The sequence below is a fragment of the Euprymna scolopes genome, chromosome 11 (assembly GCF_053919585.1).
Source record: "Euprymna scolopes isolate OS-2025 chromosome 11, ASM5391958v1, whole genome shotgun sequence".
NCBI lineage: Eukaryota > Metazoa > Mollusca > Cephalopoda > Sepiida > Sepiolidae > Euprymna > Euprymna scolopes.
The window spans coordinates 144,791,978-144,818,885 of record NC_136492.1 but is presented as its reverse complement, the minus strand read 5'-3'; the positions used below and the strand labels follow the sequence as shown (position 1 = coordinate 144,818,885).

The window sequence follows — 26,908 nt, the reverse complement described above, 5'->3', positions numbered from 1 at the left end:
ATTATGTATTATAATATACGTGTAATATAATATTTTTTATTTATTAACTTTTTATATGAAACTAAGTGGAACAATTTAAACAATCCTTATTTTGATTTAATAAATGTGTAATGTTTATTTCTTGTAATTGCTAACTTTTTTTTTTGTGAAACATTCTTAAAAATAAATGAACGTTTATTTTACAGAAAAGTATCATCCAAACTACTACTACTACTACTACTTATTATTATTAGTAGTAGTAGTAGTAGTAGTAGTAGTAAAAATATATTGGAAGATGTTTCGTCGGGGATGCCAAATCATCTAGAAATAGGGGAAGTTATGCAACGATGAAATGTCTCAAGAAATATGCTGGAATATCGACACATATTCTCAATCTAGGGAGGGATGGAGATTTTCTTTTCTTTCTTTTTTTTTTGTTTAACTATTTTGTACTTTTTTCCTAACAATTTAATAAACTAAAGATACCATAAACATTGAATTTAGCTTAAAATCCCATATAAAAATAGCACGGTCTGTATTTTACATAAGTATCCCTGACATAATTATGTTTTTTTTATTGTTTTTTTGTTTGTTTGTTTATTATTATTATTATTATTATTATTATTATTATTATTATTATTATTATTAGCTTGCTCTTCGCTGGCCTGATTGTTTCATTGTTGTTTCAAAGACTTCTTCACTTCATAGCATTAATTCCAGTCACCTATCTCCTACCCCCACACCTCATCAGTCCTTGTCCCCTTATCCTCACTGTTACGATGCCCCCTCTCTCACAAAACAAATATTTGATTTATTGAAAAGTAATTATAATAATTAAAAATAAAAAAGACTCAAAGTAATTTGGCATTTTATTTTTCTAGAATTTTTTTTAATTGATAAATTAAATATTGAAGATGTAACAATTTCAAGGGAAACTGTTTTTCCCTAGAATTTCTGGTGAGTTATTTTCAGATTCAAATTCTTCATAATTTAAACAAATTGGAAATATCTTCGAATATGAAAAAGGTTTTGAAATCAATATGTATCATCATCAGTCTCATCTAACAAAATAAGTCAAATAAATTCTTGAAATGTCTAAAAACGCAGCATCATCCTATTCTTGCCATAAAATTCATGGCTTTTTTTCTGAGTTTTTTTTTTGTTTAAATTTGAAAGACCCCCCTCCCCACCGTCATTTTATGTGGTGCAGACTGAAATCAAAAACTTTTATAGTTCCCTCAATTTTTTTATGATATTAGAATAATACAAACTGACTTTAAAACAAATGGAAAAAAATGCAATTTCGTTTTATTATTTTTACTTGATATTTTAGAGTTTCAATTTGAATATTTTTTTTGTTTTTTGTATCATTCATTATTTTATCATCAGTTCTTATCTATTTACAATAAAATAAAAATGGGCCAAAACATTACTCCTGTCACTTCTTCCCCTCTTTTCTATTCAAATAAACTCTACATCAAATTTTGATATGAAATTTCACACGTCAGTTTGTTGGTGTCGTCTGCTAGAGGAGCAGTTCGTAAAATTTTAATTGCAGAGATTTAGCTGATTGGCTTATTTGATTCAACAACTTTTTAAGAGAGGAAAATTTGACCCACTATTTTTCCAACCCTCAGAGTTTGGGCCAGATATTTTTGTATGGGAGTTTCAGATATTAACGGGATTTCTGAAGAAACTTATTGACAATTTTGTGATATATTTTCTTATGAAAAATAAATTTTAATTGAATTTTTAAATAGATATCGATTTTTGTCTTTCGTTACACACAAATTAACTTTAGGAAAATATTACACACCACAAATGCTAGAGGGAATGCCTCAATTCTATAATTTCAGTAAAATAAAGATAATTTAGTTTTCAAATTAATTTTCTTCATTTCTTTGCAAATGAATTTAAATACTATTTTGGGAATTTAGTTTGAAATTTGAAAATCGTTTTTAATATTTCAATTTAAAATTGTATTTGAAAAGCAAGGGTTTCTAGTAAACTTTGGTTAAATAAAAATTAAGGGAGAGAAAATGGCGATGTATAGTTCGTTTTTTTTTTTTTTTTTTTTTTTTTCGTACTGTTTTACGAACTTAACTATATTTTATTTATTAGTATTTAGCACAAAGAGCTCCAAACAAATAGATTTTTCATTTTTATTTTTGTTGTTGTTGTTGTTTTTTTGGGGGGGAGGGGGGTAGAGGTTGAAAAAATATTAAGTGAAATTTTCCTTCTCTGAAACAATAGTTGTTTAAAACACTTCAGGTCAGAAAAATTGGGCCAAAATCTCCAGAGTCAATCTCTTCTGGATCAAACGTCTGCTACCATTAAATTTAAAGGAAGAAAAAAATCTATAAATTTGTGATTTATAGTTTACATTTATTTTTTTCAAATTTTCAAAGAAAGCCACAAAATTACTTGAATTATTTTGAATTTCTCCTCATCAATCACATGGACGTTATAATTTTCATATTATCACAAATAAATTATCACAAATAATAAAGTCGGCAGCAAATTTATGCATGAGAATATGCAATATATGAAAAAACTATTTTAATGAATTCCTCATCAGTGAATTCTTAAAAATTGTTTGAAATAATTTTAAGTTTATTTGAATCAAATAAAAAAACATGAAGATTTTTTGGTGTTGGAATAAAAAGAATCAAAAGTAAAAATGAGGATGTTTGTTGCTAATCAATTTTTTTTTTGTAAAGAAAATTTTTTTTTTGTTTTTGCCTTTGTCTAGAATTCCATCTCTTGATGAAGAAAAAAAATGAAAAATCTATATGATGTACGTACGTACGATGAAAAGAAAATATCATGCACCAAAAATCATGTAAATTGATCAAGTAGTTTTATTTATAAGGAAAATCATTTTAAGCGAATTGGAGTTTTTCCAATGCCTCTCCCCATGTTAAGAATGGCTTTCTAAATGCACACAAGATTCGTTTTTTCAATTTGATTTTTTTTATTCAAAAATAAAATTATTTAATCAATTTACATGATTTTTGGTGTACAGTGTTTTCTTTCTCTCACATAGATCATACAATTTTTTCTTTATTTTTGTTTTGTTTAATATAGGGAGAATTCTGGACAAGCACTTTTTTATTATCTGGAGATGTGCAATGCACAGATATTTTTTGGTTAGCATTCCGATTTTAATCAACAAAACTTAGAAAAAAATATTTGGGACTTTTATTTCCATTTCTAAAAATTCATTTCTATAAACTTAGGTAATTTGTACCACTTGAATTATTTTAACTACTCATCTTGCTGGTTATATTCACACAGTTTCGGCTGAAGTAACCTCCGGCCTTTTTCGAGTACATCTTTTCCAACTTAGAAACCTATTAGTCAAACTTTGGAATCTGTATGTTGAACTCGGAAACTTTCATTGAATTCTAAACTCCTTCTTTAATCTATGGGGGTATATTGTTCTCATTCTATCAGCCATGACCGGGTAGAAGTATTAATTTATTAAAATTCCATACAGGTTCCTGAGTTTGACATGCATCTGAAGAAGGTCAGATGTTAACTCAGCCAAAACTTATTGAATCATGATGTGAATAATGGTTAAAATAATACAAATTATCGATACTCAACTCAAAATTTTTTAAATAAACTTTTAGTGAATTAAGTCAATTTCTGTCTCAGCAGGTCAATGAAAATCAACTTCATAAAAAGGTCATTATTTTAGAAATAACTTAAATTACTCGTCGGTTAAAAGTTTTTTTTTGGTTTTTTTTATGCTGTGGCGTTTTGACAATATTTTTTTTTCTCAGTGGTAGACCACAATTCCCAAAGCAATAAGATAAATAAGTTTCAATTTAATGATTAATTTTAAATTGTGCAACACTAAAACCCGCACTCCCTCCCCTCCTACCCCTTCTCCCCCTCTTCAAATTTTTTTTTTTAATTGTCATAGCTTTCTCATGATAATCCAAAAATTATTGGAACGAAATTATTTCCCTTAGGATCTTCCATCTGACAACAAAAGAAAAAAAAGAAGGTGACACCAAAACAAATTAGTCACCTTAAGATCAAAATGGCCTTTACTAAAATTAATCATGAATTTTTTTTTTTTTTTTTTGGTTTATTTTCTTAATCCTCATTAAATTCTGAGGAGAGAAGTTTTTCATCGATAGTTTTATAAAAAAAAAAAATTTGATATAATCCAACTTTTCAGATTGAGGCTAGGCATTGTTTTACGTTCGTTTTCTAATGAATCTAAAACCAAACCATGTACTCATTCATTTTACAATCAAATCTCTGGCAACCTCATGTCATCATCTTCTGGCAGGTTACATAATCAGTTGGAAGATGTCGAAGCGATTATCCAATCAGCTGTCAGGAAATTTTAAATTCATCAATAAACAGTTTTTAAAACTGAAAATAACCTTCAACACACTATGTCAACATGAAAGCCCTTCTTTTTCCTCATATTAAGAATGACTTTCTACTTAGAAAGCCATTCTTAACATGGGGAAAGAGGGAAATGTTGCGTTTAAACTTAATCATCTGGTAGGTTCTGCTTTAGCATCTTCCAGCTGCTTGCATAATCTGCCGAAAGATGCCGATGCGAAGTTGCAGGATATTGGGTCATAAACTGGACAAGTACCATTCAGCGTTCTTTAAAGCACAACCATTTTCATTCATTTCTTTTTATCATCGAAAATCTCATTCTGGAAAAATATAAAACATGGCTAAAATGTTTGTCATGTTTAACTTAAATAAGAATGCTAAAATTCTGGAAAAATCCAGTCAAGTTATAAGAAATATTTTTTCTATTCTGAAAGAACGGTTCACCTTGTAAAAGTTCAACAATCAGACTTCTATTCTGTGCAATAAAGCGCTGATGGAGGCTTTAGAATGGTTTCATGTTTAATTAACGATGTCATCACTTCTACGAAATTTTCTACGAAAAAATAATCTTTCAGATTTAGACTTTTGCTGATTTTAGTGCTTCCTCTTGTTGTTGATAAAGAAAACGAATTTTTTTAAAAAGCCTCTATTTTTAGCATCGCATCTTTTCCTTGTTCTGTGGATGAAGAGGGCATTCCTTTCTTGGAACATTGTCCATAAATATCGAAAATATTTACAAAACAAATCCTCAAACTCTATAGGACATTCCGTTTTTTTTTTTTTATGCAACTATTTTTCAAAATATAAAAAAGACAACATATTTTCAAGATTGTTGCCCAAAAGTCTATCACAAAAAAAAAAAGAAAGTTTTTTTTTTTACATTTTTTTTTTTAGATGTAGATATTTTTCTTTCAAATATTTTATCACAATTTTATACAATTATTAGCAAAATTTCTTGAAATGATTTTCTTCATAAAAAAATCAAGAAAAAAGTTTCTGCCATTTTCTGGGCTGAGTTTATTAATAAGCAAGTCGAGAAAAAAAGTCATTCATAAAAAAAAACTCTTGAAAAGAAAAAAAAATTACTATTTCTTTTCTCTTTAACCCAACACACACGCTACATTTTATTTAGGAAAAAAAAAAATAATTAAAAAAAGAATCATTCTTATTCAAGGCTAAGATTCAGATTCGGGTGGTCGGCAGTCACCAGACTTTCTTCAGATGTTAGCCATCTGGGGACCCTCCGGTCGCTCTTCCGTATCAAAGGACAAACGTTTGTTGTTTTTGTTTTTCTGTACAAGGATTTTGAAAAAAAAAAATCCCGCAAGTGAGTTGTCGTTTAAATGAACTTACCAAAATGCACACAGTCTGTAAACATTGACTTCCCTGGATCGAGTCTCACTTGTCTCACCTTCCATTTGGCACCGTTCTTTTACCATTTTGACATATTCTACACTTCATTTGCAGATGTCTATATAGAACTTTACACGTGAACACATAATAAATGAGGGTGCGCTTTTATATATAAATGTGTGTGTGCGTGTGTGTGTGAGAGAGAGAAACCAGAGTATGTGTGTATGTATAAATTTTTTAATTCATACAAACATTATTAGCTAGACATGTGTATATATGCTTCAGTTATGATTTCTTTTGAAATCCAACATTCTCAGACCACAGTCTCATCTGGTTATGGACTGAGAATGTTGGATTTCAAAAGAAATCGCAACTGAAACATATATGCATATATGTAGCTAATAATGTTAGTATAAATTTTTGTATTTATACAATCTGCTCCACTTGTTTTGAACACTTTTTTTATTAACACTGGAGTTTCATTGGATTAACATGTAAGAAACCCCAGATCATATATATATATATATATATATATATATATATATATATATATATATATATATAGTGTGCGTGTGTGTGAGAGAGAAAGAGAACGGTTAATATATGGAATTAGTGGATAAGTATGTAAACAAGTTATTAAAAATAATAACACAAACTCATCTCTACAGCCTACTAATATTTCGGTCTTGGAATCAACCTTAACCTGCAGTAAAGAAAGATTACCAAAGATTAATGTTAATTCCATCACAGAAATATTAGTAGTTTTGAGCCATTACTTTTACCAGCCTGTTTACATACTTATCGACTAATTCCATAATGGTTAAAGCAAAAAAACAACTTGTCCTCTGCTCATGTTATTTGTTAAAAGTTAAAAACATACTGTCACACTTTTGGCACATTTACCTCTGCTTTTTTTTATTATTTGGGGTTGAGTGCATTTAAAAAATAAAAAAAACTTGTTTCATATTTTTGGCTAATTTTTTCACTAAATTGTTGTCTTTTATTGCCTCTGAATTTTTATGTATTTTACTAAGAAAAGAAAAGCCCAAAACAAAAACAAAAAAAAAAAACATTAAAAAATAAAAAGACTTCAAATTATGATTTATTCACTTGAAACTGATTATTGGAAACTGAAAAAAAAAAAAAAACAATCCAGAATTTATATTTATTTGTATAAAAAGAATTTGTTTTTTTCTTTCAAGAGCTTCTTCTCTTCCTTTTTGAACTTGGGTTTTGTCAAGCGTTGTCAATAGTTTTGTAAATTTGGTGGCATTTTACCTTTTCCCACTTTTGTTTATTTTTATTTTTTGTTAAAAATAAAACTATTGGTTTTACAAGTTCTGAATTGTGTGATTTGAACTTTATCTCTAGTCTGGGCCGTTTCTTGTGATATTTGAATGCACTATTTCCTATTGCAGGAATCTGACAGCCCCCTCAAAACCCCCTTTCATCTTGCCCTGAGCATTCGGCCTGTTGTGAGAGATGCCCTGACTGTGCACCATGATAAATGCTAAATTGAGAGAAACTGCAACCCTTGCATACAAAAGTCTGGTGATGTAATTTGTTGATTGTATGCCTCAAAACTCGATTATAAGTCCTAGTACTGAGAAATATTAATGGGAATAGTTTAAATAGGATTGGAGGCTTTCTCTCTTTCAATTTGAATGTGTGGGTTCATTGTTATATTCACCACCACCCTTCTCTGTACGGCAATGTCGATGTGTCCATTGCTTTAAGACACACACACACAAAAAAAAAGAAAAAAAAGACTAATTCGTTAAAATAGAAAAGGAATTCCATTCGACAAAAATGGAATTTTCAAAGTCAATGAGATTTACAAAAAGAAAAGACAATTTCCAATTATCATTTTTATGAAGTTGAAAGTTTTTTTTTTTAATCCTTTGAGATGAGTCTTCATAATTTGTGTATTCATTCTTTTTGTGGACGGTTATCCTCATCTTCATAGTTATTCTTGTTTCATCACGTTTTGGCCAACTCATCCTCTGGCCTTCTTCAGGCAATTAATTGCGATGGAATAGGAATGCTGAGTCTTGTAACTTGTCCCCAGCAATTACTGCCTTCCATAGTTGTCGTCTCAACACGTTTTGGCCAGCTAGTTCCCTGGCCTGCTTTGGGTAGGATTGAAACCACTATAGACAATGCTCATCTGGAACGGTAGAGACTCAACACATTTACCCACTGTGAAGGATCCGTGATGCAGTGGATAGATACATTTTACCAAAACGTGAACGATTTTTAAAACCAAGTCTCCACAGGCAACCCCTCGTGGCATAAAATTTGTTGGTCATGAACCCTAACACACTTTTTCCAATGAAATAGTTGGATTTATCAGAACAGAATTATTTTTTGCAGATGTTTCCATTTCAATGACTCTCCTTACACTTGATATCTATTTTTCAACGTTTCTGCCGATGTTCACTTTGGCCTTCTTCAGCTCAATTGTTTATTCATAATGATACTTTTCTAGTATTCTTTATTAATTATTGAATTATAATTGGGGGGAGCAGGGAGGCTGGCCTTACCAGGCCATAAAATACACTTAAATATATTTTAATTCATGCAGATTTCGTATTGAATATCGTACCTAATAAATAGTGATTTCAAAAGTTAAAAAAAAAAAAAAATGACTTCAATGCCATCAGCTAGAATTGCAACCGAAACATTTAGCACTCCAGCCATATCTCCTACCGATGTAGCTATCAAAAGATAGGTAAGAATAGTTTAATATTAAACGAATTTATGAAATGAATTGAATTTGGGCATGCGCAGAAAGAAGTAAAAGTATGTCAGCAAGTTGAAATGAACATTTTGCATTTCAACTTGCCGCTATATGTTTGTACACGTTATTCATCCAAACAAAGATTTTAATCGTTATAAATCATGCTGGTGTATGATTACTATTTCCCGTTAAGTAGTTTAAGAGTTTTCGATTTGATATAGACATACATCTGTTTTTTTTTTTATTATTCAATTTTCACCCCAAACAAGGCACAGTGCCACTTTGAAGCAGGGGGCTACTACTATTAGCAGGGTCATTATGAAGGGAGATGAGTAGAAAGATGTTTGTTAACATTACACTTGAACTTCTGCATATCAGTGCAGTTGGGAAAGCAGAATCCCGGAAGGGAGTTCCAAAGACCCGTAGTTCTGGAGAAGAAACTATTGGAGTAAAAGGCTTGCACCTAGGGATCTCTACTGTAAAGGGATGAGACTTAGTAGCTTGTCGGGTTTGTCTGTTTTATTTATATAGATTATGAGAAAAATCTCCAAGAAATGGTAAATTGTATTAAGCTTTTTCTTAACCCAAACAACACAAAGCACATCTTCCTGAACCAACATGGGAACATCTCTTCCATTGCCTCAAAAAATGTTGATAGATTTACCTATCTTAACAGTAAAGTTGCAAAGAAAAAAAAATCACAAAGATTGAACTAAACTTGTGAACCAACAAAGTTTGGACTGGATAAGGTGAAAGAAATTTGCAAGTAAAATATTCGTACTAGGATGACTTTATATATATACTAGCAGGCCATCTGGCGTTGCCCTGTCATAAAATACTCATAAATATTACAGTTTAATTCATGCAGAAACTGAGACATGTGCACGCGAGTATTATGTTTTTTCTAAACAGTTCACTTTTTGTCAATAAAAAACAAATACTCGAACTGAGATCAAAACCAAAACCTGCAGACAGTGAGTCAAGTACAATAACCATTAGACCAGCTTGAAATGACCTTTAAAAAATGTTTTCAAATCAACTTATTCTTAACATAAGTAATCTATCATGTGAATGATTCACGGATGTACATCTGTTAAATAGTTAACAGATTAAAATTCGATGACTCCCACGAATTAATTAATTAAAATTCAATGACTCCCACGTAATAATTTTTAAATTTTGATCCCTTATCAACCCTTTTTTCAGATGAAAACCAATTAAAAAGTTTTTCACATATCTGAATACTCTATATACCAAATTTAAAGTTTGTAGATATAAAATTTCATCCAGTCTATAGGTTGAAAAATGTTCTCACACACACACACACACATTCTCACTTATATACATGTAACATTTTTGGTAACTTTAATGATCATTAAATTCTGTGTAAGTTGTGGCCTTCTAGGAGATTGGGGAGTTAGTCCCCCTTAGATCTAAACTATCGGCCATATTTTTTGGACGTAGACAAATAAACATTATACATTATTTATTTTACTTATAAAACTGTTATCTAGACACATGTTTCGCCGTATCTGCTGCTAATCAGCATAGGTGACTGTACCCAATCATAGTCTCTGTGGTTGGAGGTTCAAGCCATGATACAGTTAGTTATGTTGATGAACCATAGATATGACGAAACATGTGTCTGTAGATAACTGTTTTATAAGTAAAATAAATAATATAGAGCAACTAACAGAGGATTTACAATGCACCTATGAAGACCTACCTGGTGTTGTGGAGTTTAGAGCAAGATGGTATGACGCTACCAGGACTAGATGATGATGAAGAAAATATCATTATATGAAGAATAAATCTGAAGAAAGCCAGAGGGTATTTGGACCGAATGCACGTCAAAACATAAATACTAATAGAGAGTTCAATAGTTTGATGAAAAATGATTCTCATTTTACAAATCCAATCATTATTCTTGTTGATAACAGCCTTTCAGATCTTTTTTTAACAATTTTTTCCTTTGTGAAAATTCCAGATTTAAAACTGGAGAAAAATTTAAATGGATTTTTTTTACTAACTCTGTCTCCAACACTTTGAAATGAATCAAGAATCTGAAAAGAGTTGACAGGCCAAATGCCAGCCATTGATTGCAATTCGAATGTTTCTCTCCCCAAAAAGGCTAACCCCTCTCTCCAAAGTCATATCCAAAACTCAAAACAAAACAATTTTGTGTTTAAATTGCACCAGGTGCAGTCATAACATTTGTGATAAACATTCACTGCTTTTTTGGTGCTTTCCTTTTTTGTAGCCAATTTTTGTTATTTTTATTGTAAATAGAAAATGGCGTTGTCTGTTTCCGCACTGCATTGGTAGACGTTAGTCGACAACTGCATAATAAGCATGCAGCTTTCCACAAAGTTTTCATCTGCACAGAGCTTGATGTTTACCTGTTTTCAAAAACTATCACCAGATTCTTATTGTTGTTGATAATTTCTTTTTCTTTCTGTCCAAACAGGAGTTGCCTCAAAAACCTACATGAATTCACTCCCCCTGCCACCATTACTTCACTCTCCGCACTCCCTAAAAAAACAAAATGGCAGAGACTGTCTCACTTTACAGCTATGAATTGACATGTGATTCTGTTCTGCAAATTGTTGTTTATGAATCAACCGCAATTCTGGTAGCATGATATTTATTTTGTTAAATTCTTTGCCAACTTACAAATTAAAATGTTAAATAGTCAAATTCAATATTTCAGCTTCATAGTTATTGTTTTACTACGGTTCAGCCAACTATTTCTCTGGCTTTCTTCAAGTGGTTAACCGTGACGAAATAGGAATGCTGAGCCTTAACTGTATCATAAGTAATTACTGCCTTCCATAGTTGTTGTCTCATCACGTTTTGACCAAGTAATCCTCTGGCCTGCTTTGGGTAGGATTGAAACCACTATCTTAGTTGGTCAAAACGTGGTAAGACAACAACTGATGAAACAATGACGATGATGATGACTTAAACAAGAGATGTCTTTTTTAAATCATCATCATCATCATTCAGGTTTTTGTATTTAACGTGTTTTGAGTCGGCAGAGGAGGCAATCTCTCACCTCTGCTTTTCATGTGATCCGACATAAAGAAGTGATATCAGTCAAATCACTCCTTTTGCGTGCAATTCAGGTCTTTCTTGAACTACCATGCACCCGAGTGCATTCATATTCGGTAATTTCCATCATGTTGATGCATTTATTGTCAGTGTTGCAGATGCAGAATTATCGCAGGAGAATCTGCTAATAGGGGATTGCCAGCCAAAAGTTGGGGCTTGTTTTTCATGGAGAAACAAGGAGAATTAAGATAAAGTGAATGGCAGGATCCAGAAAAAGTAAACAGATATTTTTCATTTGATAAAAATAAAATTTAATTCAACCTTGACCTTTCACAAGTTCGAAATCACCTCAACTCACAACAACAAAAGCTAAGAATTTCTTAGGCTTGCAGTTACAGTCTGCTAAGAAGATTGGAAGAAGAAGAAAGAAAAATAAAGAATCTCTCTCCCTCATTTATTAAGAAAAAAAAAATTCTAATGATGCTACTAACTCTCTCTCTCTCTCCTTTCTCTAAGTACTTTGCACCCAAGAAATGAACAAAAAAAAATTAGATTCAAGTTAAATGTTTGCCTCTCTTGAAAGTTACCAATGTCAGATATGCACAAACTTTTTTTTTTTTTTTTTTTTTTTAAATAAAAATACACAAAAAATGTCACCAATTCAACTTTGTAAAGTTATTCAACACAGTTTTTGTGGAAATAAAAAAAAACTCAGGATGATGAAAAAAAAATTTCTTTGTTTTTTTTTTACATCAGGGTCACTACTTATCAAGGCCCAAGAGCCACTCGGGGATAAGGGTTATTGTGTGTACACTAATCAGTGGGATACTATCGTAGTAATAGTTAGTTTTGGGGATTTGATAGGTGTCATTACTTAAGGGGGCAGTTCATCAGGAATTTGTTTGTGTTGGACTTGAAGACATCCAAGTTGAATTCGGGATGGAAATAGGTGGTTATTATTTTGATTTGTTTTTCAGTGAAACGGGTAACCATTTTTATAAAGCAACCAGCATTGGATGCTGTTCGTACTTAGATGGTTTACACGACTAAACCAACATTTAAATACATATAGCCATCTGCCTTAAGAATAGGAAATAGTTGACTTTTTTTTTTATAAATGTTCTATGTACTAGTTTATCTCCATCTATCAAGGCCCAAAGGCCACTCAAGGATTAGGGATAATGAGTTTGTAAGATGAACAGTGAAACAATACAGCAAGGATTGGAAATGATGGTTGAAACTGCAGCTCTGCGATATTGTTTTCTATAGATGATTAGTTCTTGGAAAGAAACTTTGCTCATGAAAATTCCATTTAGTTTGAGGTAGACAGAGAAAGAAAGCAAAATTATTTACAGTGGTGGTAGCTGGACAAGTTTTTGTGAATGTTTTATAGGAGGAGACCATGGATTGGAGCTCAGTCGAACACCTAGCATGGAAATAATAACAGAGTAGAGAAAGACTAGTAACATCTTTTTTGGAAAGGAGAGAAGAAAACATCATTTGTACTCAAGTCAAGTCAGTAATTTTATAAAACAAAAAAAATAAATAGAAGTCATTTTACCGTGGAAGTGACAAACTTTTTCTAACTGATACATCATTTTGTTTCGATTTTAATTGATGATGCACTGCACGTTAAACACGTTTCACATAATGGTAAGAGTGTTCACTAAAAGGCTGGAAAAGCAGGGTCAAATCTCCAGTCACATTATAGTAAAAACTTAAAAAATGGTACCCAATGCTTCCTTGCTAAACACTCGGCATTGTAAGGTGAGGACCAAGGGTAAATGCAGTAATCCTGTGAATGGAGTGGCACCCTCCCCTACATCTCTTATAGCATGATTCCACTTGGCAGTTATACATATACTGATTTGATATATATATATATATATATATATATATATATATATATATACTAGCAGGCTGCACAGCGTTGCCCAGTAGTACAATACACTTAAATGATTTTTTACTTCATGCAGATTACATATTTATCATTATAGAGACAATTCTCTATCGATTATTATATTGAACCTAATATATAGTAATGAGATCCAAATTAAAAAAACTATATATATATGAGAGAGAGAGAGTATTGGCTGAAGAGAGCTTGATATGGATATCTAAAACGGTCCTAATTATTGGGCTTGAAACCGACGGTACCAATAATTTATCTCATCTAACAAATTTCTGTACACAATATATATATATATATATATATATATATGACTTGGGTGCCATCAGCTAGAATCAAAACCAAAATATACAACTCTCCATCCTCATCCATTAGCCTCTGAGCCACGCCTGATATGTTTGTATGTATATATATTTATTTATTATAATAATTATTAAATACCTACAGACACTAGTGTTTCATCTTTTCAGGAATCATCAGTGCAGGGTGTCATGAACTGTTTCGCTGTTTCACAGCTCATCAGTGCAGCTAGACAAGCATCTACCTTAAGCCAGGATCGAAACACGACCACACAAATGACAGTCGGAGCTTATATATATATATATATATATATATATATATATATATATATATATATATATAGCTAAATTCACCTGTCATCCCTTTTAAAAATATAGAATCGCTCAATCGGCAAAGACAAAATTCAAGCAAAGGCGGACGGTCCACAGAGTTTTATAATTATATACATATATACATATTTACAAGGGAGTCACCATCAAGGATAATATATACATATTTACAAGGGAGTCATCACTCAAGGATAAGGGTTAATACTTGTACGGTGATCATTAGTGGTGGAAATTGGGTAGAATTTGGACTTGAATACAACCATGTAGCAGTTCGAGGGAGGAAACTATTAGAGTAAAAAGTTTTCTGGCATCTACGGGTGAAGGGGTGTGATTTTGCTGCTTATTGGGGAGCCCACCTTCTTTGCAACCGACATGGTCGTATCTTATATGTATTTATTCCAGTTTATGTTGTCTTTGAATGTTAGGCAGTGGAATTTAAATATCAGATTTTTGAAAAGGGTGCATTCAGTCAAGGCAATAAGTGATTGGAAAGGTTTCTTATGTCAAAGAAAATGAACTTAGTCTTGGTAGCATTAAATGTGATTCCATCAATTCCTGATCCCATTCTACAAAATCCTCTAAGGATTCACTTATTGCCTTGAATATGTATTTTTATCTCATATAGGTTTTCTTGGAATTTCCACGGGTCACGCTACTTGTATTTGCTTTGGCATTCACCCTCGAGTGGTTAGACCAGCTCCATCCAAAGAATTTACCATGTCCCAAATGAATGCTGACCAAGCGTGACAGTCCATCGCAGTAGCAGGTACAAGGTGTCTTCAATCAGTTTCCAGACATTTTTCGTATGGACATTTTTATTAACTCTGCGCTTATTGTCTCTATAGACACACAGCAAAATTCTTTATTTGGCCAATCAACTCTGGTGTTCTGACTTACTCCTTTCACACTTATCTCTCACCGACTCACTGCTTTCCTTGAATCTCTTATGCCACTCAAAAACTGATGCTCAATTCATGCAAGATGGTCCAAAAGCAGTCTGAAGCATTCCATACACTTCTGTGGCATTTTTTCCAAGTTTAAAACAGAATTTTATTGCGTATCATTCTTCTAAAGTTTTCTCACGTTCAGATTGCATTTTTGAAATTCACCAGCTGTGACATTCAGGCTTTAGTAGGGTGTATTCCAATTCCTGATGTACTGTTCGTTTGAACCTGAAGTCATAAAAATTTGTCAGTCATCTCATAAGATGTATAGCAATAACATACTGAATTTTAAAGAGTCTACGACAATTTTAATGTCTGTACAAAAAATGTTTGGAAACTTATTGAAGACACCACATACAAGTGTTAGCCAATGACGGTTCCAATAGTGAACTGCACAGAGAAGAACACCTAAGACCAGCTCAGTATCCTGTTTCACTGTTCTGAGTCAGGTTTTCAGCTGACATCTGCATCTTTTATCCAACTCTGAAGAGGGGCTGGTTGAATGGCTTTCAGATAAAATCATTTGAGTGATGACGAAGAACGTGATTGAACCGCCGAAGATGTCCTGAAAGGAGAGCTTGTTGTAGAAAGGGTATATTACAATGAGAATGAACAATGGCATTTGAGATGAACTGTTGCCAGCAAACATGAAGGATGCAACATATACAATAATGATTGAACACCTCAAGCTTTTGCTGGTCACTTGCTCACATTCGCCAGGTTTCATAGCCAAACAATAGAATGGTGCAGCTAAGAGCTTGACACAACAGTAAAGCATCCTATTTTTTTAACTCAAAAAGTTGAAGAGTTATGAAGACAGGAGTGGTACCATTAAAACAAAAAAACCTTTTGTGCTCCAGAATTTATTTTTCTACATAGTCATCACCATTCTCAACGCATTTTTGCGAGGAATTACAATGACACATTTCTGCTTCTGATACATACTTATGACCGAGATTACTTTCTTAGAGTCTCACACCATCAATATCTGTATCAGAGAGATGAAATTTTCAGGTTATGAATGCATAAGTTCAGTCATCATAACAATGCAATTTGCAATCCCCTTTAATCCATTTAAGTAGAATAAAAAAAAAAGTAGGCATTACTTTTGAAATGCCCCTCTTAGATATGGATTTTAGTACCAAGCTTGATTTCAGGTCTGGACCAAAGCTAAGATTAAAGACGGCAAAAAGTGAGACAAGCATGGCTGATGTGATTGTTGATATTCTGTTTCCCTCCTTAACCTGTTGCAGTGATGATAGATCCAAGGTATTTAGAACAATCAACCTCTTCAAGGCTTCCTCGTCAAGGGCAATTGGTTGTTTTTCATTTGTGAGGAAACCAGCAATCAGAGTTTAATCTTTTGAGCATTGAACTTCAAGCTGATCTTAAAAAGGCATAAAACTGTATCTCGTCTATAATTTAAAAAAACTGCAGCTCATCTATAATTTAAAAAAACAAACTGCATCTCATCTGTAATTAAAAAACTTCATCTTGTCTATAATTAAAAAAAACAAACTTCTTGTCTGTAATTTAAAAAAACTTCTTGTCTATAATTAAACTTTAAAAATAATAAAAAAAAGAAAATGAATTCAGTTTTGATTTGTATATTTCTTTTAATTGAAGTGTTGCTCTCAAAGCAAAAAATGAGTTTGAATGAAACATGGGAAAGATTCTTTTGATCTGACACGATTAATGAGAAAAGAAAATAATTTGTGTTGTATCATTTGAGAGGAAAAACTATGAAATGTGTGGAATTAAATACAAACATGTTAAATGTTGGAAAATATCTTCTGGCCAGAGTTGAGCAGATATAGAAAACACAAAGACAGTCATTTCTGGAAATTTTACAGATTTTTTTTCTATTAAAAGACAAGTCTTTTTGATGGAATTAAGCTTTTCATTTGCTTAAATTTCAACATTAAGAAAAATTCATTTTGTTATTTCTATTTAAATGTACTTCATTAATGGCCAAATTTCAACAGAAAATTTGGGAAGTTCTGGAAAGTTCAATACCCCATTTGCGGTTTCTGTTCTTCAACAAGTTTGTGTTTTATTTTGAATTGGAATTGTTTCGTTGTCAACTTGCAGAAGTGTTCAAAGCACTGATGAGAGAACCGGGAACGGATTCTGCTTGCTAACAACCAACTTTTGGTGTTGATGTGAAATGTAACCCTTGACTTTGTTCTGAAAAAAAAACAAAAAAAACACACTTTAACGTTAAGTTAACAGTAACAAAATTTAAGGAAGTCAGCATAGAAGGTTAATAAGTATGAGTGACGTGTCGGATTGGTTGACGTGTCGAATTACATCACTTTTAGTCATGTAACTAGACAGTAAATTCAAAATTTACTAAACATTTTCTCAAACATTAGTTCTTTGTTTGTGGGAGACAGTGGAATAAATTCTGTCCCCATTTTATAAAGATGCACCTGAAGAAGGCCGGAAATTACATCAACCGAAGCATTGCGAATAATAATCAAATCAATTCAAATAAATTATGAATCATCATTGTAAAAATTCTGAAAACATGAAACCAAATTAAAGATTCATTCCACCCCACCTCCACATTTTTTTCAATAAAAAATTGATAGTCAAAAAAAAAAAATCAATTCAAAAGATTTTCCCAATTTCAAATTCTTTGACTTACTTCAAAAATCAGATTTGCCAAAATACATTCTGTCTCATCGTTGTCTATGTCTTCCACCTGAAACGAAAAAGTTTTGTAAAAAAAAAAAAAAATCAAGGATTTAAATCTTCATCTCTTGGTAAATAAATATTATTTGAAATAATACCAAAGCCTATGAAACAAATAAAATTTATCTTTTCTTGAAAAACCAGAAACAGAATTGATTTTAAAAATAAAACATAAAAGAAAAATTCCTTTTTTATTTTAACAGTTATTTGATAATTTGTTTCCGATAAAAATAAATGAAATGATGGTTTCAAATGTTCCCAGTGAATTGTTGAAATAATAACATAATAACATCATAATAACATCATATAATCATAATAACATCATAATATCATCATTATATCATATTAACATCACAATATCATCATAACATAATAACATCATATAATCATAATATCATCATAATAACATCATAATATCATCATTATATCATATTAACATCACAATATCATCATAACATAATAACATCATATAATCATAATATCATCATAATAACATCATATCATCATCATTATATCATATTAACATCACAATATCATCATAACATAATAACATCATATGTATCTACACTAGTTTGTTTCTTTATTCATGATAGTCTTCATCATCTTCAGATTATTTTATATATACCCGCACCGCTTGAAATAATAGCATGACTACAGCTCAATAATACCATCAAAAAAAGAAAATCTCAAAACTACTAACCTGCATCATTTTAAGGACTGTTGTGAAAGATTCTATGGGCAGTTGATGGCTTTTTGTGATCAAATATCTGAAAATTATGAATTAAAAAAAAAATGAAAAAGAAAATTACAAAATTATCACATTTTATTTTGTTTTTAACATTAAATTGAATATCGTAAGATTTTAGTTTATCTTGTTTTGCAAAACTTAGTTTATTGCACAATCTTTAATGAATACGAGAGAAAACAAAAAATTATTGCATGTTTGCATGTATATTAATCACTGCAATCAATAGTGCATAGGTGTGGGTGGGTAACGATTGTTGAATGTTTTTATAGAAATTGAAACCAAAAAAGAGGCAATTTTAAAATGAAAAATAATTTTTTTTCTTTTTAAGTTTTTTCTTTTTAAGTTAGGTTAGGTTAGGTTGGGTTTTACAGCATATCAACCCTTTTTTTTTTTGGTTATTTAATGCGAAGGTCCGTCATTTTTTTTTTTTTGTTAGATATTTTAACTTATTCAGTCATCCTTTTTTGGTCATTAGGTGGTGTTGTTTTTTTTTTGGGGGGGGGGGTGAAGTTGGATCAGGTAAAATTATATTCTTTGGTATAAATTGGCTTTTTTTAGGAATGTTAGTATTTTGTTAGGATTGACTTTTTTAAATAGTTCTTTCAAATTGTTAACATTGTAATAGTTCTGCCGGATATGCTCGAGGTCGCCACAATCCAAAAGAAAGTGTTTTCTTGGCATGCCACACATTCTGGAGGGTCTTCTTTTTTTAGTAGAAAGGAGTGGGTTATGTGTGCATGTCCTATGCGAATGCAGGACAAAACCTCTTCCTCTCTACGCGATTTTCTGAAATTTGGTAAACATTTCTCGATTGTGGTTTTGATTTTGAAAAGTTTGTTGTTTTGACAATTATTCCATTTTTCTTGCCATTTCTTCATAATGAATCTATGTATTAGCTGTTTGTAGTCTGAGTGTGTGGAATTTTTAAATCGTTTAAATCAAGATTTAGTGCATTTTTTGCAGCTCTGTCGGCTTTTTCATTGCCTTGGATTTCAAAATGACTGGGTATCCAGCAGAATTTGATATTTTTATTTTGTGAAAGAGTATGTACTTTTTGTAATAGATTAATGAGTAGCGAGTTATTTAAATTTTGGTTCTTTAGAGATTCAAGTACTGATAGGGAGTCTGAAAAAAAATTATAAATTTGTTGTAGGTCAGTAATGAGGTCTAGTGCCAGGTCTATAGCTGTGGCTTCATCACTAAAAATTGAAGCATAGTCTGATAGTCGCTTCTGCAAGGTAATGCTATTGGATATTATTCTGCATCCAATTCTGTTGCCGTTCTTAGAACCATCAGTATAGATATGCTGATGATTTGGGTATTTTTCCGGAATGTTAAATAGTTTTTCTTGATAGTTCAGTGGATGAGTTTGATTTTTTGGGAGCTTGTTTAGTTCAAAGATAATTTCAGATTGTTTTAGTAGCCAGGGTGGGAGGTTTAGTTGGTTGACCTCATGGATGTTCCTGATTCTGATATCTGCATCTTCCACTAATGGTTTCATACGAAGACCAAAAGGTTTTATAGCTTTTAACTTTTGGTCAAATAGGTTTTGGTAGTTGGGATTGAAGGCTGGATTTGATGGTTGTGATTTTTTCCTATCGTAGAGATTGTAATCTAGTGCGTTTGCAATACAATCGTAGGCAGGATTGTCTGGGCAAGAGAGAATTTTGGTTAGGTACTGTAAAGCTAATTTGTTGTGCCGAATTGATAATGGCGGTTCGTTGGCTTCTGTATAGAGACTATCGGTGGGAGAAGTTCGAAAGGCTCCCGGTACAAGCCTGAAACCCTGATTTTGACCAGTGTCTAGTATCTTTATATATGATTTTCTGGTGGCGCCATAAATGAAGCTGCCATAATCAAGTTTTGAGCGTACTAGTGATCTATATAGTTTCAGTAGGGTTTGTCTGTCCGCTCCTCAGTCTGTGCGGGCAATGACTAACATTAGCATTTAAGTGTTTGATATGAGAGATGAATGTGAGTCTTTTGTCTAATATTAACCCTAAGAATTTATGTTCGTCGACAACAGGAATCTGGGTATCATCTCATTTTAAGAGAGGATCTGGGTGCAGTTTTCTAAGCTGACAAAAGTGCATGCATTTAGTCTTATTAGTGGAAAACTTAAATCTGTTTTCAGTTGTCCATTTTTTAAATTTGTCAATGCATAGTTGGAGTTGACGCTCAATTATATGGATATGCCTTGAGCTATATGCAATTAAAAAATCATCTACATATAGTGAGAAATCCACACCTTGGTTTATGCATTTAACGATATTGTTAATCTTTAGATTAAACAATGTTACAGATAAAATACTTCCCTGTGGTACTCCTGTTTCCTGTTCCTTAATATCAGAGAGGCATGTTCCGACACGGACATTAAATAATCTATTGTTGATAAAGTTGTTAATGAAGATGGGTAGTCTTCCTTTCAGTCCGGCTTCTTTGAGATCTTTCATGATACCATACAGCCATGTGGTATCGTAAGCTTTTTCCAGATCAAAGAATATAGCAGTCATATGCTTTTTTTGTATAAATGCATTTCTGATAAAGGTTTCCAGTCGTATTAAGTGGTCTGTAGTGCTCCGTTGTTTAATATTTTGTTTCAAGAAGCCACATTAGTCGGGTGTTTATCATTCTCTCCATCGTCTTGCACACGCAGCTTGTTAGAGTTATGGGGCGATAATTAGAGGGGTCAGATGCATCCTTCCCTGGTTTTGGTATGGGAATGACTGTGGCTTGTTTCCATATAGCTGGAAGGTTGCCATTGATCCAGATGTCATTAAGAATGGAAAGTACTTTAATGGTTGATCTGGTAGTTGGTTCAGGAATTCATATGTTATCTCATCTGGTCCTTTTTTTTAATGAATCCTTTAGTTCTTGAATGGTAAAAAGTTTATTATAAACTTCTTCATTATTACTTTTAAAGTGTAGGTTGGTTTTTTTCTGATTCATGTTTAATAGTCTGGAATTTTTTATTGTAATTTTCGGATGTTGAATTATTTGCAATAGTGTCTGCAAGCATGTTGACTATGTCCTTTTTTCCAGTTATTTTTTTTATTGTTTATACAGAGGTGGTTGAGAGGGGAACTTGTGTTTTTTCCTGATATTTTCCGTATCATTTTCCATATGGTTTTGTCTTTGGTGTTATCGTTGATTTTGGACACAAAGTTTTTCCAGGATTTACATTTGGTTTCTTTTATTGTTCGACGTGCTTTAGCTCTGCATATTTTGAAGTTGTTTAAATTCTGAGTAGTTGGTCGGTTGTTGAATTTTCTTAATGCAGCACGTCGTAGCAAGATAGCCTTTTTGCAATCATCATTAAACTAGGGCCGATTATACTTGGTTGATACCTTTGTTTTCGGTATGCATTCCTCAGCTATTGAGATGATAGTATCTGTAAAGTGAGTGATTGGGTCTTTCACACGTTTTCCAGGTAAGAGTTTGTGTTCGCATAATGATTTGAATTTATTCCAGTTACCTTTTTTAAGGTTCCAACAAGGAATTTTTGACTTTGTATCAGGACCAAAGTGTTCTAATATCATCGGAAGTGGTCGCTTCCACAAGTGTCCTCATGCACTGTTGTAATCCATAAAGATACTAGGATCACTTATAGAGAGGTCAATTGCTGAGTATGAGTTTGTAGCAGAGATAAAGGTTGGTTTTTTGTTATTATATATGCATAGGTTGTTGTTGTTGTTGATAATATTTTCTATAATGATTTTTTTTTTTTTTTTTTTTTTTACACAAAGGCATCACCACATTATCAAGGCCCAGAGGCCACTCAAGGATCCTTTTATGTCTGTGTCTGAACATCCCCAACTAACATTATGACTGTTAAAGTCACCTAATAATATGAAGGGGCAAGGAAGTTGGTTGATAAGTTTTCTATCTCTGTTTCATCTATAGGGTCATTTGGGGGTAGATAGATGGAGCAGATTGTGACTGTTCTATGTAGGGTGGTTGTGGTGGCAATTGCCTGTAAATTAGTTTGTAGATTTATTTGGCTTTGTGCTGTGTTTTTGTTGATGAGAATGGATGTTCCTCCAGAAGCTCTATTTGGATTATTTGTTGTGTAGTTGTATTCAGTGAAGTTACGGAGATTGATAGTTTCAGATGGTTTTAAAAAAGTCTCTTGTAGGCATATTATAGTAGAACAGAGATTGGATATTAATAGAAGTAATTCATTCATGTTGGCTTTTATACCTCTGCAATTCCATTGGATTATTTTGTTAGCCATAGTTTAGTTTTATGTTTTTGATTTCCTTTTATTTTATTAAGAATAACTGGTTGTTTTCTACTATTTGATTATGGGGGTTCGGAGGCTCTGTCGTCTGTTTCCATTATTTCCAAGGATTTAAATTTGTTCTGATCTGTAGTTCTGGTTTTTGACGTGGAGCGAGATCTGTCTTCTGTCGTGGGCGAGATGCATAGATATATTTCAATGATGCATAGATATATTTCAATGATGCATAAATATATTTCAATGATGCACAAATATATTTCAATAATGCATAAATATACTTCAATGATGCATAAATATATTTCAATGATGCATAAATATATTTCAATGATGCATAAATATATTTCAATGATGCATAAATATACTTCAATGATGCACAAATATATTTCAATAATGCATAAATATACTTCAATGATGCATAAATATATTTCAATGATGCATAAATATATTTCAATGATGCATAAATATATTTCAATGATGCATAGATATATTTCAATGATGCACAAATATATTTCAATGATGCATAAATATATTTCAATGATGCATAAATATATTTCAATGATGCACAAATATATTTCAATGATGCATAAATATATTTCAATAATGCATAGATATATTTCAATGATGCATAGATATACTTCAATGATGCATAAATATATTTCAATGATGCATAAATATATTTCAATGATGCATAAATATATTTCAATGATGCATAGATATATTTCAATGATGCATAGATATATTTCAATGATGCATAAATATACTTCAATGATGCACAAATATATTTCAATAATGCATAAATATACTTCAATGATGCATAAATATATTTCAATGATGCATAAATATATTTCAATGATGCATAAATATATTTCAATGATGCACAAATATATTTCAATGATGCATAAATATATTTCAATGATGCATGAATATATTTCAATGATGCACAAATATATTTCAATGATGCATAAATATAATTCAATGGTGCATAAATATATTTCAATGATGCATAGATATATTTCAATGATGCATAAATATATTTCAATAATGCATAAATATACTTCAATGATGCATAAATATATTTCAATAATGCATAAATATACTTCAGTGATGCATAAATATATTTCAATGATGCATAAATATATTTCAATGATGCATAAATATATTTCAATGATGCATAAATATATTTCAATGATGCACAAATATATTTCAATGATGCATAAATATATTTAAATAATGCATAAATATATTTTGATAATGCATAAATATATTTTGATAATGCATAAATATATTTCAATGATGCATAAATATATTTCAATGATGCATAAATATATTTCAATAATGAATAAATATATTTCAATGATGCATAAATATATTTCAATGATGCATAAATATATTTCAATTATGCATAGATATACTTCAATGATGCATAAATATATTTCAATGATGCATAAATATATTTCAATAATGCATAAATATATTTCAATGATGCACAAATATATTTCAATGATGCATAAATATATTTCAATGATGCATAAATATATTTCAATAATGCATAAATATATTTCAATGATGTATAAATATATTTCAATGATGCATAGATATATTTCAATAATGCATAAATATATTTCAGTGATGCATAGATATATTTCAATGATGCATAAATATATTTCAATGATGCATAGATATATTTCAATGATGCATAGATATATTTCAATGATGCATAAATATATTTCAATGATGCATAAATATATTTCAATGATGCATAGATATATTCGTTTTCCTGTTGCTTTTTTTGGAAACAGCCATATTTCACTTGAGTGCCAATAAAAGTCAGAATTTTTTTTAATTATAGGATTGCTGCATTTTTATATATTTTCTTTTTTTTTTATTTTTTTTATTCTTTTTATCTTTCTCGTTTTCTGTCTTTTATTTTTATTTTTACCTCTTTCTTTTCTTTGCTTTTTATCTTCTGTATTTTACAATCTTCCTTCAAACAAAATTATTGTTTTACTTTAGTTTTAGTTCCCCTTAAAACTAAATTTCAAATAAAACTTGCAAGTTTTATTTGAAATTACAAAGAATTAAAGAAATGCTAAAAAAGAGTAAATTAACCATTTTTATTTTTAAATTATTTTCTTTCTTCAGGTTTTCATTCCAACCTCAACAATATTTTAATATAAATTAGTTTTCTTTAATTTTTATTGATTTCTAGTTCGATTTTTAGGTGTAAGCATATATTTACTCAAACAGATGACTCTCTGCTTTGAACATGGACCAGGCCACACTAAATGGTGTAGCCTAATCTGAAGATCCCAAATGTAGGTCAACATGGAAAAATATCTGAAAATTGATTATTTTTATTGAAATATTTACAGAAACTTTTTTGTTAAAAATATAATATTTTTTAAATGAATTAAATATGTTTTTTACAAAAATAATTAATACTGAAAGTTATTTTTCTAATTTTATATTTTTAAATATAATAAATTTTTTAAAATTGAATGAAAAAGAAAATAAATCATCACTGGAGCGTATTTCAGAAGTCAAAAAAATCAATTTTCATTTTTTTTTTTTTAAATGGTATCTACTTCATTTTTATGTCAATTTCAACTAAAAGCAATGATATCTACTTAATTGCCACGTCTTAGTTATGACTGAATGAATAAAACAAGCATTTTCAAGCTTTATCGAAAAAAAGCTTTGCCATATTTGTTTCGGAATATGTGATATAAAAAACAAAATAACTCAACACTGAAAAATATCTGAGAATTTATTATACACAAACTTTTTAAAAGATATAATATTTTTAAGATAAATTACAAAAATAATTAATACATAAAGTAATTTTTAATATTTCTTTTTTTAAATATAATAAATTAAAAAATTAAATAAATGAAAAAAAATAAATGTTTGCCTAACATTGTCCAAAAATATGAAATTTTCATATTTTTCACATCTAATAACTAAAAGAAATATAATAGCAAAGAAAATGCGCATTTTTCCACAAATAAAACTTTATAATAAACAGATTCCGTAGAAGATATTGTCGTAAAAATAATTTTTCATTCGGCAATGTGTTCAGATTAGACCACACTGTTTATTGGGGTTCACTTTCAAAGCAGGAAGTTGTTTATTTGCATAAATATGTGCTTACACCAACATTTTTATTATTTTTTATTAGGTTTATTGTATTGGTTTATTATTTGTTTTACTTATTATACTTTGTTTTTTGTTTGTTTGTCAAATGTTGGCCTTGTCATATCAAGAGATCATTTAAACCAAGAAAAAAAAAACTGAATTGGCACTGAAATATCTCGAATGATTTGCCATTTCTTCATTGGTACTTTTTGATGCTAAAAACGAACCAATGAAATTAGAATGATGCTATATTTTATGTAATATTAAAAGAGGAAAAAACGGTCTTCTAAGTTATATTGATGAATTTTATGCTTTTGAAAAAAAATAACTTCTGGCTTCTGAGTACAGAACCTCCCCCCCCCATCCTCCACGAAATAAAAGTATCGACAAAATTGCTAAATGGAATATATTCTCAAATTAAAATTACATTGAATAAATTTGAATAATTGAAAAAAAAATTTAATTTAAAATATTTTTTGTCCCTATTTATTTGCGATGATAAACGAGGAAAAAAATGCTTGTATTTTTAAATTTAAGCAAACCTGAATGGAATAAAAAATAGTGTCCAAAATATTTTTCTCTGATCCACCAACAAAATTACCCATCCCCCGCCCCTTATAAAAAAGGTCAGAGGGCAATAAGATAAAACTCACAGAGTTGTCTCATTAAGAAATATTTTTGAGCTGCCAATTTGGAATTCAGGAATTTAGCTAAGGGAAGGGTGGGGCAATGAAAGAGGTTGAGTGAGTGTGTGTCCATGTTGGGTAAATGTGTCTGTGTTTGTACAGACTTATATATAATTTAAATGAAAAAGCTGAACATAAAATTCATCTTTTGTTATCATCGTTTTTTATAATTCATTTTATTATTCAAAGTCATCTATAAATTTTGATAAAGCCGTTTCTCCTTCTGTTTCTAAAAGGATTTCAATACGGAGTCTTTTGCATCAGAAAGGAAAGAGAAATTAGAAATCATGGGGTTTTGTTATTGATGTATTTTTTTTTCTTACACCAGATTCCATGATCTGAAATTGCAACCTCCAAGAAAATATATTTCTACATTTGCTTTTGATATAATGACAGAAATCAAATAATACTCAAAAGAAATTCTTCCAT

At 30.8% G+C, this 26,908-nt stretch overlaps 1 protein-coding gene across 1 annotated transcript in view; it reads right to left on the bottom strand.

Annotated features, from left to right (window-relative positions):
* Nucleotides 1-16,934: 16,934 nt before the first annotated feature.
* Nucleotides 16,935-26,908, bottom strand: part of LOC145288099 (PCI domain-containing protein 2-like) — a 93,243-nt gene continuing 83,269 nt past the window's right edge. The window contains exons 13-15 of the mRNA XM_080136157.1: nt 18,371-18,437; nt 17,624-17,680; nt 16,935-17,160 (exon numbers count right to left, since the gene is read on the bottom strand). Coding sequence (XP_079992283.1) covers nt 17,071-17,160; nt 17,624-17,680; nt 18,371-18,437 — 214 coding nt within the window. The 3' untranslated portion in view covers nt 16,935-17,070. The remainder of the gene's footprint in view (nt 17,161-17,623; nt 17,681-18,370; nt 18,438-26,908) is intronic.